We start from the raw sequence: 17,274 nt of genomic DNA on the forward strand, positions 1-17,274 counted from the left end.
CCTGAGGAATTTTCCAGATGTTTGTTTGTTGTTTTTTTTTTTTTCCTCTGGCTATGTAATGCTTCCGAGCTGTTTTCTTATCCCCCTGGGGTTTCTTGCATTCTGCCATCAGCAGGTCAAATGTGAAATGTAGCCAAACACTTGCATTTTTCATGATTGCATATGTCTTTCATTCTAGCATCTAGTGCAAAACCTGAGCCTGTCAGGAGAGAAAATGCACGGAAGGGCTCCGTTGTCAATGTCAACCCAACAAATATCCGCCCGCAAAGTGACAGTCCAGAAATTCGTAAATACAAGAAGAAATTCAACTCAGAAGTCCTTTGTGCTGCTTTGTGGGGTAAGCTCAGAAGTACTTGGGCATGTGTATGGAGGGAAGGCAGCAGCAGGAGAGGCTGGCAGTGTATGCCAGGCAGATTTCACAGTTGTATTGCACCTCTCCTGTCAGAAAGTCCTGGAGTGGATCACTGAGCAGATACCTGCGTCACTCGCATGACACTGCCTTCCTGGTAGAAGATGGCAAACAGATGACTTACAGTTGCAAAGAATTTTGTGCATCAGAATGAGGAAGCGTTTTGATCAAGCACCAAATTGAAGCTGTGCTTGTTGGAATAGCCAAAAGTTGCAAATGTTTTATTAACTTATGCAGCTCGTGATACTCTTATCTGAGCTGCATAGGAGTACCGCTGATCACACTAAGCCCTGACCCAGTGGAAATAATCCAAACCTGAAGCCTTTTGCTGTTATGTGTGTTAGGTATTCCAAGAATCTGAAGCAGGTCAGGTGGTCGTCTTTCCAAAAGCCTGGCTTCCTTAGTTCCTGCTGTCAGTTCTTACTCAGAACCTCACTGGATCACCCTTTTTACAGGATCAGCTTCACATGATATAAAACCAAAATGAGTGGTCAGACTAGATTTCAACAACTATAGACCTTGTCTCAGTCTCACACTAGCTAAGCTCTTGAGTTGTTTTAACCATCTTTCTACTTCAGAAGCACAGACATATTCTATGGGACTCGCCCAGCCTTTTACTCCTCACTTTTTGAGTCTGGAATGGAAAATGAATGAAGTAGATGAAACACTATCCAAAGGAAATGTAGATTTCCAGTTTACAGCTTCACAGATTTTGTGTAATGTATGTTTGTAGGAGTCCAAGATTTTAAATTAAGAACAGAGCTGTGTGGTAAGGCCTGTAATTAAATGTGTGTTGCAGCTGAAGAGCACCAGGTACTCATCAGAGCATTGCCAGTAGATGAGGTTGCTTGTTACAGCAGGATACCTCATGTCATTTTTTCAGAACCTGAAGATTAGGAAACATAGCCGTCATGCCAGCCGAACACAATTTTTGACATCCTCTTATGTCAGCAACCCACTGGAGCCTTCACTTCCTTGGGAGCAGTTTGATTTCAGATGGATTCACTCCTTTAATTTGGCATTTGAAAGCATTCTTGTAAAACACAGACTGTTTTCAAACAAATGCTCCTCTTCCTCCTAACAGCATCCCTTCCTCCCACAAGTTTGGTCCTCCTGTGATTTTAGTGGTGTATTTTGGGAAAGAATTAATTTTTTTTTTTTTTTTTTAATTGATAGAGACCCTTAGATCATTTAGTTGGATCTCCTGTGTTGCCAGTGGAGTGGTGCTGGACTGGGACTTTTGCAGTGCTCACAGGCACTTTCCAAGGTCACCTGAGAAATAGACTTCACAAAGCATTTTCCTTTTTGTTTAAATCAACGTTGACTTACTCAGAACTACTCATCCTCAAGTGACATGGGTGTATAAGTGGTCTGCTGGGTAAAAACTGTAATGGGTGAGATCCTTTTCTTCTGTTCAGTTTTTTTGGGGAGATCATCCACAGAGCAACAGAGAAATTACCAGGTACCATTAAGTTAGACTAAATAAGAATCAGTTCTCAAAACAACAATCTGTGGCCTCTGAATCATTAGGTGATTTATACAGGTTTTTTTTCCATATATCAACAGGAGTAAATTTACTGGTGGGAACAGAGAATGGATTGTGGCTGCTGGACAGAAGTGGGCAAGGAAGAGTTTATTCACTGATTACAAGGAGACGGTTCCAGCAAATGGATGTTCTGGAAGGACTCAATGTGCTAATTACTATATCAGGTTAGTTCAGTGTCTAAAAGTATCTGACCTGCATTGGGGTTGGAAGCAATTAAAAATAATTAGGTTATAAACTAGGTTGAGGAATTTCCTCTTACAGAAAATCATAGGACAGTTATTCTTGTTAATAGGCAAAGTCTTTTGAATTTTTAACATTTACATTTTCATTTTGGAGAGACTTTGGGATATTTCATTACCTGGTTAATGTTTAAAATGGTTTGTGGGAAGTATGAAGTGTTTCCTATCCTTAAAATGAACTAGTTCTCAGTTAAGTTATAGTTTGTCAGTCTGTTTGCTTGTTTCTGTGATGGGTGAGCATCTAAGTGCAATTCTATTAAAATACCATTAAATAACCTCATTCTGTGTTCAACAAGATGTATGAGCAGTAACATGAGTGATCTATACTGTGAAAGCATCAGTAACATTAGATGGAGTGGTGCCTTCAACCTCTGCTGACAAACAGCTTGGACTCTGCTCTGGAAGGTACTGAGGCCCATTCCCCATGGATGAGACTGGCCTCAAAGGGTGCTTAGTACATAACAAGGTCAGAGATGTAGGTCCAGCAAGGAATGGCAACTCCTTGCCTCCAATCCAGACTCGCTGCGGTAGGTGATGGTGAGAGGTGTTTGTCCCATATTGCTTGTGTGACACAGTCCCTACCTTCAGACTAACCTCTGATCCCAGACGGCTGTTGACCATAGGTACTTATGAACTGAAGCAACAGAAAGACTGACTGAGATGAAAGATGACAAAGTAATTCTCACCTGGAAAGGCATGCAAAAGAAAATAGCTACTTGTAATGAAGATTGTCTGTTAATTAGAACTAAATGAGTCACTTATTCAAAATGGCCATTGTAGGCCATACCTTGTTCCTTCCTGCACATCAAAGAATAAATGGCAGATAGTGTGATTATTTCTGATAATACATGTGTCTGTAGACGTGTTCTTTGGCCTGAGGGAGGAATTTTAGTCAGGTGTGAAAATCTTGAATGAAGCCTGAGTCACAAGGTAAGTGCACATGTGCCAAATGCCGTAGGATTGCTTGTGTTCCAATTCCTTTCTGTGTGTCACCATCACACAGGGGTTTTCTTTTGTGTGCTGCCAGACTCTTATCTCACTTTGATGAGACACAAAGACCCACTGTACTCAAACTCACAAAACTCTGGCATTTTGTAATTGCGGGAGAGTTTGTACTTCAGTGAGTTAAAGCATCACGTCTGTCTTTTTTTTGTAAATCCTAGGGAAAAAGAATAAGTTGAGGGTATATTACTTATCATGGCTGAGAAATAAAATTTTGCGCAATGATCCAGAGGTGGAGAAGCGGCAAGGCTGGGTGTCTGTGGGTGACCTGGAAGGCTGTGTACACTACAAAGTCGGTAAGGACCTTTTTTTTTTTTTTATTTTTCCCTTGAAGAGCTGCTTAATCATCCTTTTACATCTTGTGACACGAGCATTTTTCTTCAGCTCTGTTTCAAGATTGTGTTGGGCTGAATACCTCTGAGTTATTTCAAACCTCCTTGTTTTACATGGCAGGTGCTTTGCTCCCTGTCATTCCAGATAGCATCTCTTCTTGCAGCAGTTACCAGATGATGTTATGGGTATTCCCTGTGGCAGCTGGAAGGAGGAAGTGCCAGCCCTGATCTGTTGCTCAGTCAGCGGTTTAAAAGTTTTGTAGTTACTTAAGGTTTTAATTAGACTGATATTTTCCACCTCCATGCTATTCAGCTTCCCTCTTGGCCCTGAGTAACTGGGAAGAAACTGCTCTAGTAAAGCTCTAGTAAATCTTATTTGTAGAATGCCCATTGATAGATCAGATTGAATGTGCTATGGCTCATCCCTGTCTCTACATCATAAAAGACCTAAGTATATCTTTGTTTAAACCTACACACTGGAAATGGTACCATAGCAGTAGAAAAAACATACTGCTTTTATTTGGCTTTCAGGCAGTTCATTCTTGAAGATGAACATCAGTATTGTGATAGTTTCTGTCATTTAACTTTGTGAGGGAGTGTGATGCACAGTGCAAGTTTTGGTGAAAGATGGTATATGAAAGTGGCACTTTTTTCAAAATCAAATAGAGAAATGATATAGAGCAGTGCAGGAGATGGAGAGGTGACTGGATCTCATAAATACCTTGCTTGACAGGTTTTTTTGCTTTTATATCTCACTACTTTAAAACTGGCAAGGGTTAAATCCAAGAAAGGATGTGAAATAGATATGCATTGTTACTTTATTTGTGATTGTAGCTAAGCACCCATGTATTCTACTTCGGTTGCTCATCTTTGGGTTTGGTGTGGGTTTTGTTTTTTGTGTGTGGTTTTTTTTTGTTTTGTTTTGTTTGTTTGTTTTTTAAATAGTTATCCTAAAATTAGCAAACATTTCATAGGAGTTTCTGTGTTTGCATATGACAAGCCACTCTTACTTTGACAAAACAGATGCTACTTTTTTTCTCTTGGTGAATCTTCTTCTATCCTGACCTTCGGTTTTACAGCCACTTGTCCAGGTAGAAGAGGAAAAGGATGTACTGTTCTGCATTTTGGTGGAGTTTGGGTTTTGTCTTTATCTGCCTATGTGAGATTTTCCAATGTCATCCTTATCCGCTCTTCATGCCTCTGCTGTATGTTTGGCCAGTGTGAACTGCCTCTTTTGTAAGCAGCAAGGGCTGATCAAGCCCTCCTGCAGAAAACAAACCTTACTTCAGTAGCGTAACACCTGCATCTTTTAAAAATCCCTGCCAAGCAGACACTGAATATAAAATGAAGGGTGAATGCATTGGGATGTGATACCCTAGCTTCTGTTTCCAAAGCAAATGCTTGTCTCTAGCAGAGTGTAAACACCAAAGAAGCCTTCATTTTCAATGCATGATTCTTCATTTATTCTCGATGGCCCCAACATGACCTTAATCAACACAGAGAAATTGCTCGTCTCTTAAATGCTTACTCATCTCAGAAACACAGGAGTCCTTCGCCCACACTCGCACAGGGGGATTTAACCCCACACATGAACACTGAAATGAAAATTCATCCTGCAGAGTGTAACACAATTGTTCAGCCAACAACCACCATTCCTCCAGAAGTAGCTTGTCACAACCAGCAATGTTGGTGTGTGTTCACACTTAAAAAATAAAATAGGTTGTCTTAGCTGCAGGGTCAAGACCTTTTTTTCTGACTAGCAGGATAGGTGGGTTTTTTTTTCATAGATATATGAAAAGCAATATATAAATATTATTAATGGTCATCTGGATTTACTTAGAATAAATGAACTATAGGTTTTCAGTCAAGGTATTGTCATTGGCAGTATTAAACACTGATGTCCAGAATCTGTTAGTCTCCTTACTGGATAAAGTCTACCTCTACAATAGTCCATTGAAATTATTTCATGTGATGAGAGGGTCTTTCATTTAAGTGTCTGTCTGGTACCTAAGGAATTGTTGTTCTTGTATTACAGTAAAATATGAGAGAATCAAATTCCTTGTAATTGCTTTGAAAAACTCAGTGGAGGTTTATGCTTGGGCTCCAAAGCCTTATCACAAATTCATGGCTTTTAAGGTAAGTGAAACTTCACTTTGGTTCAGATATATCAGTGTCTCTCACTGTCTCTCATCTACTCTCTGCTTTTATTTTTGTTGCTTTGTATAACGTGTATTTCTAGTTAAAGATAAAATGAGTATTCTTTTAAAGAAAATGTAGCTCATTTGACATACACTGGAGATGGCATGCATAAAACTGGCACAGTCATAATTCTGTTAGATGTGAAAAACTTGTTTCAGTGCTGTGCCAAAACGTACATTTGAGTTCACAAAGTTGATGCTGATTTCCCTCAAAAGAGTTCGAAATTGAATATGAATGGTACTCAGCCTAACTTTTGCCTAGCCAGTTTCTAGAATCTGGATTTTTTTCAAAACATGAGTGAATTATCCAGCTCTCTGTGCAACTCGGTGGATGACAGATATTTAGCTCCTTAAATGTAACATACTCTTTAACAAAAAAAGCTGTCTTTTGAGTTTTGAAAATTCTGAAGACCGTATATGTAGTTCTGTAAACAGTCAGCTTGTTTGTATTATCTACTGTATTTTTCTTTTTCTAGTCCTTTACCTCACTTCATCACAAACCACTGTCAGTTGACCTGACTGTTGAAAATGGACAAAGATTAAAAGTCATATATGGCTCACTAGTAGGCTTTCATGCTATTGATGTGGACTCTGGATCTGTGTATGACCTGTACCTTCCAACACACGTAAGATACTCCAAAAAATTACATAAATACCTCTGTTCTTTGGGCTGTATATTGATGATGATCAGGTTAAGAGTTGTACTGTATTTCAAAAGACAGGGTAAGAGAATAATTGTCGTATGCCAGCTAATAGATTTAGAATATCAATTTCAATGGTTTAATGTCAGAAAGCCTGTTACATGGACAGTACTATTTTAAATTGAATTGTCCTGAAAATTTAGGATTTCTTAAGCAATCAAAGACACAATAATATCTACATGAATTTAGATGACTTTTACAGTCTGCTACTGTGATTTTCAATCTTGCTAACAAGCTGATTAAATTATCACTGAATTGAGCTGAAATTTGGCCTAGATTACAAAGACTGTTGCAAAATATTTTAATCTTGTTCCACCGCAAGCATTGTTACCCTTGCACCAATGCACCTGTAGCTAGAGGAGCCAGGTATATGGGTGAACACATGCATAATCCCAATTTCTTCACCAGGAATCAGTTGCATTTGTTTCACATGATTACGGATCCAGGCTCTGTGTGCAAAATGTGATTTGCCTTTTGGCAAACCTACCTTCCAAACTAAATAAATTTGCTGACCTTCTTACCATTCAGTTGCCCGTGAAATCAGTCCATAAATTCAAAAGCATTTTTACATTTTCCTCAGGATTTTTTCATTAGATTGTCAAGATATTGGCATGAAGATGTTGATTTCAGGTTGATGTGTACATATTGCATCGCGCATCTGTTCACTGAGGCAATGGTGATCACTAAATTCCTGCTTAAACTCAGATAACAGCAAAGTAATTTCCCTGCAGAAGTGAGTGACTGGCATGCGGCTGTCCAGTAGGAAGTCAGTGCTATGGTTTTAATCTTTTTGTTTGTTTGTTTGCTTGTTTATTTTTTAGCTGTTCTAGATAGTTCTTTTTAAAAGCTGCGAGTCCTAAAAGCCAGAGAAACTTGGGGGTTTGGGTCCAGAAAAAATTAACAGGTTCCCATGGCCCCAGTCTGATGGGAGGTCCCTGGCAAGGAAATTTCTGTGCACACTTGAAAACCTCCCTGAAGTCAACAGAGCTCCACTGGGGCAGAAGGTTAGCTCACCTGGGTGCCCTGGCCTCCTTGTGTCCTAAGGCAATGTGTCCCAAAGTTACACTCAGGAGGCCTGAAGAAATCCTAGATCTGCATGTTGCAGCCTGTGCCTTGAACCTTTTTAATTTTTAACTTCTTTTTCTCCACTCTCAGCCCCGTATTTCCAAACCAAATGAAAAGCTCTGCCTCCCATGTAAGCTACTTGATTCACTCTGCTGCCCTGACAAGTGACAGCCTTCAAATTCTGCCAGACCCATGTTTCTGATGACACAATGTTTGAGGATGGCTGTTAAGTTTATAAACTTATCTTAATTAAAAAGTAACTTTTATAGCTGTTTAGAATAAACTGTTGAATCACCTGTTAAAAGCTTGTACTGTTTATTTCTGTCTTGGGTTTTTTTAAGGGCCTTAATACTTGTTTTGTTAGAGGGTTTATTTAATCTGAAAATTAATAGCTTTGTTAACAGTGCAACTATGAAAAACTCACATCAGTTTATAAATATAAGCATGGTGCCTGCATACCATCCCTGGAAGCTGGTTGCTAAGCAAGGTGAATAATGACTTGTCAAAAAGATCATTAGCATAATTGCCCAAGATAAGACAGGCAAAATAAAAAGTGAACCTTCTTAGAGGCTTTAGTTTTTCAACAGGCTGCAAATATAATTATGTACTTGATGAGAAAGATTTCCCAGGTGACTGTCCTGAATATGTGGGGCACCTTTAAGACTGACTCCATTTGTGTGTGCTCTTTAACCAAAAGTTAGCATGTACTAAAAATACATTTTCCCTTTAGAGTCTTAGACCTGAAATAAATCTGCTGCTACAGTGGCTCTATCCTTTTTGGTATTTTATTATTTTAAAGAGCATCTGCTAGAATTGGATAATCCTCTCAAGGAGCTTTGTGGTGGCAACAGATCAGATTTTAACAGGCTGACTTTAGATACTTTGCTTTCTGGTAGCCTCTTTTCCTGGTTCCCCACCTCTTTCTTCATCTCTTACCTGCTTCGATCGCTCATGCGAGTACCAAGGCAACGCATTAAAATTGCTCTGCGACTCTGGATACCCGTTCTAGTGTTACGGATAGTTGTTGCGGAGGCACGGAGTCAAGTGGTTGGCCTGAGTGTGTTCAGTTTGGCAAGTACAGCTTCAGTGCTTCTTTTACTGTTCTTTATGCCCTTACGGTATGCATAAATGTATGTGCTTGAAGAAAAAAAGATCTGTGTGTTGCTGGCTTGTGAAAATGATGTAGAAACTCCAGTCATATGCTTCCTATAAAAATATTAATTGTAGTGGTTTAATTTACTATTTAACGCCCTGTTTTGAGTAGTGATATAAATAAGAAAATGCTTTGTTACTGTTTTTTAAGGCTGTCCTCTTTTTCTTTCAAAAACACTTTCATAAAACCCCACCTTCATGGTTGTATACTTAGACTTTCACTTGGGACATGTTGGCTTCTGGGAGAGATTCTAGTGCATTGAACAGCTGTTAAAATAATTTGTGTGAGTGAAATGCACTGTTCCTGTGGCATGCAGGAAAAAGTATGCTGAACAGCATTTAAATGGGGAACTATTTTTAGTGAAGGAAGTGGGAAGGGAAGGTCAGAAAGCGGCTTATATTTGATGAAAGGTCCAGGTAACTTTTCAACTTGCTGTAAAGTTTACAGGTTTTAACTTGTGAGTGGGGATAGGGAAATATCATGGAAAGTGAAAGCACTGATTTCCTGCAATGTGGAAGTTTTTGTCCTTCCTCCATCTCCTGAAATAGTTGTGAATTCAAATTTATTTCACCCTTCTTCTATTTATATAATGCAAGTGTTTTGTGAGTGAGCAAGTAAATATTATTGTGTCTCAGTGGCTCTCTGGCTTCTTGAAACGAGTTAATACTGGTGAATATAAAGTGAAATACTGAACATTGATTTGTTTGCAAACCTACCGTCATATTCAAAGGGGGGGAGGAGGGGAGAAAGCCTGTTTCAGAAGCTAGCTAGCAAACTATACAGACTTTCTGAGAACGGGCATTTCTTTCACTTTCCATGAGCCATGAGCTGGTTCTTTTTATTGCTCTGCTAAACTAGGTAGATTGATGTAGTCACTAAAATTGCAGTCCATTTTCTGATTTAAATCTTGGTAAAATATGATTCTAGATCCAGGGGACTATTCGCCCACATGCCATTATCATCCTCCCGAATACCAGCGGCATGGAGCTTTTACTCACCTATGAGGATGAAGGCATCTACATTGATATATATGGGCATTTCACAAAGGAGACTGTTTTACAGTGGGGAGAAATGCCAGCATCTGTAGGTATGTATGAAAAATAGTACTTTATTAAATACAGGATTCTGCTGCATGAAGCCTGACTTCTTTATGAGGTTTGTATCCATATGAAAGTGGTTGTATAGCACATAAAGCAACATCTGAGCAAACCAGATGTGTAAAGAGTAAACAGATTTATGTATGTTTGTGTTAAGGCAGCCAGTGATTGCAATAGGGGTCTTCACATTTGGATCATAAAGTTTGTATTCTTGTCACAATGTGTGTTGCATCATACCTTGACTATACAGCCAAACTTCACTGAGGATGCAGCTTACTGCCAGTTTTCAGGGAAGGAATTCTGTGAATTACAGAGGGGAAAAAAGGTGCTCTTGTTTCCTACTTTGATTGTTCACAGCCCATAGCATTTTATGTAAAAACTCACAATAGAGAGGTCAGTTACTGAAGAAGGCTGTAACTGTTGTCAAATGGCCCCTGAATTTTATAACTTGAAATTCACAGTGCTGCCAGCCCAGGGTATTTCTAATAGATTCTCAATCTCTCCATGCTTGCTGTTGGCTTTGTAGGAGGAGATTATGATTTTATTGTAGCCAGGACAGCTGTTTGTTTCACCTTCCCCAGAGGGCTTCAAGTTAACAACGTGGGGAAAAACAAGAACAACACGGGCCATTTTCTGCGTTTATTATTTGCTGCTCTTAATTTATTTTCTGGCTCAGTCCTGTTCTGCATCTTGTTACAAACATACCAGCAAACAAAAAAAGCCCAAGACACATAGATTGTACAAAAGCATATTATTAGCTTAGCAGACACTGGATGGCACAGTGAAAAATGTTTACCTTTTTTTTTTCAATTCTAGCTGGGCAGTTTTAGGAAAAGTCCATTAAAATCAGTAGAATAACTCTCTTGAATAAATGCCAGGTTTGACACTGTAGATTTTCAAAAGTACTGAGAGAAAGAAGCCCACCTCTGGAACACAAATTGCTACAGGACAACTTATTTTTTGCACTGCATCAATAAAATTCAGCAACAAAACTGCTTCAGTTTCAAAAATCAGGTGTAAGGTTATAAGCTAACCATATAGTGCTTAATTCCCTTCACTCGAATAGTCCTATCTCCAATTTTCAGCCCATATTCAGAGCTATGTGGTGTAATTGAAATGTATCAATTCTCATTTTTCATAGAAATATCTAATGGTCTTTGGTGTTGAAATTTTACATCCCCTCTGAATTAATGTTAGAAACACCAGATGAAATAATCAATAATCAAAAAGCAATTACTCAGCCAGAGTAAGAAGAATTCTGATGGGAAATATTGAACGTAATTGGAACCTGCACTGATGAATACTATCTGAAGTATACAGAAGCTTTCAAGAAGCATGTATTTATGGGACGTGCTTCCTTAGGCCTTTCACAAACATGAACATTTCCTTCAAATGAGACTGTAATGTCTCATTCACCTTATGGTGTGCATATATGATATAGGATTTTCATAAATATTTAAACGCTTGTTTTCCTACCTGTATTGGTTAGAACTCCTTTTTCCTACCCTGATAGAAACAAATTTAAAATCAGCTGCTTTACGTGAGTGTCCTGCCAGAGATTAACCCCAATCTCCTGGTTTTATTTTTAAACCAGAGATTTTATTTGTAACTACTACAGGATGTTCTAGTTGTATTATTCTTACTATGCTATGTCCTAAAGAGTCACTGTTACTAGACAGTGTATTTCAAAGACAGATGATACATAAGGAACAAAGGGTTTTCTTATGCCTCTTTCAAAAGCAGGATATATTGCAAGAAGGGTCGCACAGATCTACGACTCCTACTTGGAAATTTGCAGTTTGTGTCACTGGGCAGTTTTTTCATTTAATCTAGAGTTTGCAGGAATGCCTCAGAAGTGGGCCAGTCCTTCTTCCTAATGTTGCTGAAAGTACTGAATCATCAAACCCACAGATATGAGAGGTTTGTCAGTAAAAATTTCCATGTGCATACCCAGCTGGCATTGAAGTAAATAAAGCTTCACCACTTTGGACCAGCTGAATGTGATCTTTTGTGCCAGCTGATTACTCTAATTTAAAATATCCTTTGGTATACATCTGGCTAGGCATGATATTCTCAACTTCTCGAGGTTGATTACATCTTAATAGAAGGAATGCTATTTGGACATTCACCCTTCCATATGCTCCTGCAACTATTTCTGCTGTTCTTCACCACACCACTATGATATTAATGTGTATGGAAAGCTATCAGTACAAAATTGCCTAAGCATTTTTTGTTACAGTATTTTAGGGCAGTTAAGTAGGAAGAGGATGGAGAAGATGCTTCTAAGGGTGGCATCCTGTCTGGTGAATTTTACTATATAGAAGTTAGGAGTCTTGTATATGTGAATTGTTTAGATTTCCTCTGTAGTCAGTCTGGAGAAACAGGCACCACCAGATGGGAAGGTGATGCCCATCCAGGAGACAGGGAGCTAGGACAGGTATAATGTAACATCCAGCTGAGGAAGCAGAGGGTGAATTAGATTAAATGTTTTGGATGGCAAGGTTAGGAGAGCTGAGTAAACAGCTAGCTCTTTGTAGAACTTCTCCTAGTGCTCAGAAAAAAAGACTGCAAGCTTTCTTTGGAAGGAAAGGTGTCTGTCTCCATCCATCTCTTTCATTGTTTATCCTTCTGCAGATTCTACAGCTGAAACAAGGCAGTCTCCAACAGCCCCCCTCGGTTGTCATTTGAAAATTTTCCAATATGTTAACTTGAGAACCTTTGCATTTCTGCTGCTGCTGCTGCAGCACTTCTGTTATCTCAGAAATGGATTTCTTTGGAACAAAAATGGTCAGTCTTTGTGATGTGGTACAAAATTAATTTTACTTCTGATTGGAATCACATTTCCACTGAAAACAAATTAACCCAAGCTATAACTTGACACATAACTTGCACTTTAAACAAAATGCTCTGTTAACTATTATTTTAATAATTGTTTCCTATTAGCTCCTATTAATTTTCTTGTTCCTTTGAAATTCTTGGCCCCAGACAAAAACATTAACTGTTACAAGAGAAGAGTGAATAACTGTGTTATTTGCATGGCCAAACTTAGGGGGAACTTGAAAGTTTCGTAAGAAATCCTGTTTTCCTGGAATTTCCAGACCCATTTCAGACCTCCTAAAGTCTGTATGAGCTTATCTCAAAATTTTCACGCTCCATTTCAGAGATAGGAGGGTCTTGTGTTAACCTCAGGGTGCTCTCTAGTCATCCTTTTCTCATTTCTTTATTTCTTTAAACAATTATTTTTAAAGAAAGCTTTTGTAGTTAGTGAGAATATCTTGACTACAAAAAATAAAAAATAATTTGTACTATAATTGATGGATTTAGGGCAGGGAATCTAAATATAGCTTACTCCCATAGTCTTTAAGTTGGGTCCTCTGTGACTAATCTGTTAATAAAAAATTGGGGAGAGGAAACTCAAATCCTGTGGGAAATTAAAATTGTAGAAGTAGTATATCTATGTTTAATCTGAAAGATATTTCACATATGTAGGACTAAATACAAATACAGCTGTAATATTTTGTTTCTATAAAACAGGATTTTGAAAGGGTTTAAGAAACATCAAGTTAATAAGATTTGGGAGCACTTTTACCCTTTTGTATAAATAATTAATTATTTACAGTATGTAGTCTTAGAGGGTTGGCACAAAATTGTATATTCCAAGAGTGAAGCACCAACAAAAGTCCTAATTTCCCTTGTCATGTATATATTAGAAGCAAAAAAGATGTAGAGAAACAGACAGCATTACCAAAAGCTGGTTGAATTACTGCCTCCGTTCTCTGTCAACATACCAGTTCTTGAAACAGTTGCTGTCCAGCTCATGCACGGAAAATGCATGCTCATATCTGAATGATTCCTGCGTGCTTTTTCCCTAGGAAACAGCAAAAAGCATTCAAACAAGCAAACTATCACCCCGGATACATTTCTGGGTTGGGTTATCAGTTCTACTGGAATAATTACAAAGGAGTGAGTAACAACTGGGAGCAGAGAAGCTTTGGAACAGAGATTAATAGAAAGACACACATGTTTAGGGAAAGAAAAAAAAAAAAAAAAAGATTTAGTCATAAATTTATTCCTAGCTTGCTTGGGGTGGTTAGGTAAGTGTATGTATTAGCCGTTTGTTAAGTACAATCTAACCAAAACATACAGCAGAAAAACACCTGCCTTCCATTGAAAATTTCTTAATGTGGCTATTGCCTTAGTTTTTCCTTCTTGATTTTGACTCTCTAGCTTATCTCACTTAGTAAAAGTTCTCCACAGCTCTGACTGGAGGAAGAAAAAAACCCACTTACATCCAGGTAACATAAATAATAGCAGTAAAACTATTTAACAGAATTGCACAAGAGAAGTTGCCAACTCCTCCCTCAGTTTTCTTACCCAAAACTGTTTAACTTTGGGGACAGTAAGTTTTAAAGCATGGGCAACAGACAGAAGTACACACAAGTAGCTAAACAGTCCCTAATCAGTGATCAGCAGCATCACTGGAGAGCTAGAGGCTGGGTTTCAGTGGGAACAAGCTTTGCTACATCACAGGACACTCAGTATCTTTATGAATTATTTTCATTCCCAGTCCTCAAGATGTATGTCTCCCATTTGTCTGAAAACAAATAAACTTTCCCCAAGGAGTGGAGAAGCAATAGAAGTCATGATTTCATGAAGCATACTGGGTTTGACTGAAGGGCCAAAGAAGGGTTCTGTAGAAGTGTACTCAGTTTTAAGATCTGTATGGTGTCCAGTAGCTGGTATCTTTTACTGTTAGCAAAGTCATCACTGGACGTTCTTTTAATGTTTGTGCCCAGCTGCATACTTGCCTGAAACAATTTTCTCAAACATGTGTACAAAAGCAAAATGCAGTAGCTCTTTTACACTGAATTTCACCTACATACATACTGACCATCTCCATGAAAGGAATTCAGTAAAACAGCCTATGTTCTCTTTTACCCTGTGAAATGGAGTTTGATATCATGACTCAGGCACATAAAAGTGGGTCACAGTCTTAATTCATGTTCAGTTTGTGCATTTCAAACTTCTTGGTTCATCTGGAATCCATTACTAGATGTATTTAAGGTGAGGTTAGACATACAACTGTCAGAAGTGATACTCATGGTACCAGAGATATGGATGGAGGAGAAGGTGCATTAAGGCCCTTTTCTGCCCTATTTCAGTAACAATAATCAGAAAAGCCCAATTTTATCGTATTTTGCTAAAAGCTGGCCTGATTCTGCTCTCATGCAGAGCTCAATGGGGAATAACTGCTTATGGCAGTGAGCCAAATTCAGTACCTGAGATCAGGAAAGGGATTTTTGAAGGGAAAGCGTTTAAAAGAGAAAAGAAAGGTTGAGAAGTGAGATGTAGCAGTACCTGGGTTCTGTGGTACCAAGTGCACTTGTCTCATTCAGACTGTGAGTAATCTACTGGTGTGAGACTGAGATCATTAGCTCATGTCAGTGACACTTCATAGAAAGTAACGGATCCGATATGGCTCAGTAATTTCTTCCATCTTTTCTATCTTCCTCGCCCACTTTCCCTTGAAGCAGTTGCTTTCCTGAATGGGGACTCTACTCAAAACATTGTAAACAGGAAATACCAAGTCTTGCCCCAAGTTTAGAGTGTTGCTAATGCTTTCATGATGTTAAGAAACTGATTTTGAGCTCACTTTGCTGTACTAACTTTATGGCATATATTCTTTATGTCCAGGGGAGTAATGCTGATGTAAATGGTGTAACAAAAACCACAGCTCATGCACAACTGTAGGTCTTTTAAGATAGGCGGTAGTCTCAGTGAAGCAGGGGAGCTTCAGGTAACTCTGAGTAACTTTGTTCCGGTATGTTAAGCATTATTGGTACATTAGTGTGAGTCAGTATATGCCTTTTCTGGTGAGCTACTGTTCAAAGAACGAGAGTGGCTGTCCAAGTCTAGGGTTGCTAGAAAGCAGTACATTGTGTGTAATATAAACACCCTTGTATGTTGCCAGCTGGAAGCATAGGATATTCTTATCTAAAGCTTGTTGAGGAGGAAAGTGGACTCAAAATAACTATTCCTAAATTGCTCATGGTATATGAGCTTTTGTTCCAGACTAAGAAAACTTTATTCTATCTAATCTGCTCTCAGTTAATTTCACATGAAATACTTGTAAGTGCTCCCATATGGGAAGATTATCGAGACTCAGTACTGCCCTTTGAATTCACATCCTGCCATCCTCCAAATTAATTTCCATGCATAGATAAATCCTTATAACTGGACAACCCCACAAATGGTATAATGGGGCCTTTTTTTTTGGCATGTTATTCCACAGATGCAATTTGAGAAAGAAATTTTTGATTCTGCTACAAGAATGGGTTTTTGTGCTACTTGTAGTAAAACTGAAATTTGCCATTGTCAGTTGACAAGTTTTCAGTATATTGGCTGGCCAGCACAGCATCAGTGACTGAACTTGGTATATCTGTTTTATCATGTTCCAGCTGTAATACTGCTTGGAGATCAGGTCTCTTCTGAACATAGCTGTAGTGCTCCAGTCATCCAGGGCTTGCTTTCCCAGATGACCTAGATGTTGCAAGAGAGCCTAATGAAGCTGTTACTGAGAGCTGCAAGGATGCTATCAAACTGAAGTCTGTCAAAGACATGGATACAGCTGATACAGACACAGCATATTGACAGCTTGAGTGCAGATTTCATGTAGTGGAAAAGATGAGGAGACTTCTGAGTGGATTAGGTCTTTGTTGCTGGACCTGTATCATAGAACCATAGACTGGTTTGGGTTGGAACGGACCTTAAAGATCATCCAGTTCCAGCCCCCCTGCCCCGGGCAGGGACACTTTCCCCCAGCCCAGGGTGCTCCCAGCCCCGTCCAACCTGGCCATGAACACTTCCAGGGAGGGGGCAGCCACAGCTTCTCTGGGCAGCCTGTGCCAGTGCCTCACCACCCTCCTGGATTGCTTATGCCCAATATTTACGACCTATATGGAACAACCTAGCCATAGAATGCTTTCATGCTGTTTATATATAAGTACCTGCCTTGCTGTCCTACCCCCCAGAACCATAATGTGCCTCTGTCTCTGATGTATTCAAAAGCAAAATTTGAAAAAGCTAGTGTGGTGTCAGTTGTTGCAAAAAATATCCAATATCTAAGTACTGTATCATTTTTATTTTCTTCACTTTGTGTGGTCTGGGCCTACTGTTTTAGGTATTAGCTACACATTGCATGGGTGGTGCTCTGGTGCTCATCATGCTATTGCTGCAGTGATTCAGAAATATTAATGACAGTCTTCCTCGCAGCCTATAGCAGTAGTGCCCTATTGTACATCCTAGGAACTGAAGCATAAAGAAAAGATTTAAAAATTATTTTACTTCAGGTGTTTGATTTTTAGCAAGTACCCTTCCCCCCTTGCCTCTTCTCCCACTTATCCTCAGTTGCTCGCTGCTGTTTTGCTTTTCAAACAGGATGGCTTCTTCCTCTTTACGTATGACTGGGATACTAGGAAAGGATTTTCTTGCTCTCAGCATTAGTGGCAGGGAAGCCTTCAGTGTGCACAAAG

The 17,274-nt window shown here is 39.0% G+C and overlaps 1 protein-coding gene across 6 annotated transcripts in view; it reads left to right on the forward strand.

Moving 5' to 3' along the window:
* NRK (Nik related kinase) overlaps positions 1-17,274 on the forward strand; it is a 105,340-nt gene that overhangs the window by 82,036 nt on the left and 6,030 nt on the right. For 4 of the 6 annotated variants that reach the window (XM_042807450.1, XM_042807453.1, XM_042807451.1 and 1 more), the window contains 6 exons: positions 179-337; positions 1,976-2,119; positions 3,358-3,492; positions 5,564-5,664; positions 6,203-6,352; positions 9,573-9,732. In XM_042807450.1, the coding sequence (XP_042663384.1) occupies positions 179-337; positions 1,976-2,119; positions 3,358-3,492; positions 5,564-5,664; positions 6,203-6,352; positions 9,573-9,732 (849 nt within the window). Of the gene's footprint in view, positions 1-178; positions 338-1,975; positions 2,120-3,357; positions 3,493-5,563; positions 5,665-6,202; positions 6,353-7,582; positions 8,330-8,388; positions 9,016-9,572; positions 9,733-17,274 lie in introns of those variants that run through there. The other 2 variants (XM_042807454.1, XM_042807455.1) reach the window with 2 other exon arrangements.

The sequence above is a fragment of the Tyto alba genome, unplaced genomic scaffold (genome assembly GCF_018691265.1).
Source record: "Tyto alba isolate M040663 unplaced genomic scaffold, T.alba_DEE_v4.0 Super-Scaffold_5, whole genome shotgun sequence".
Lineage (NCBI taxonomy): Eukaryota > Metazoa > Chordata > Aves > Strigiformes > Tytonidae > Tyto > Tyto alba.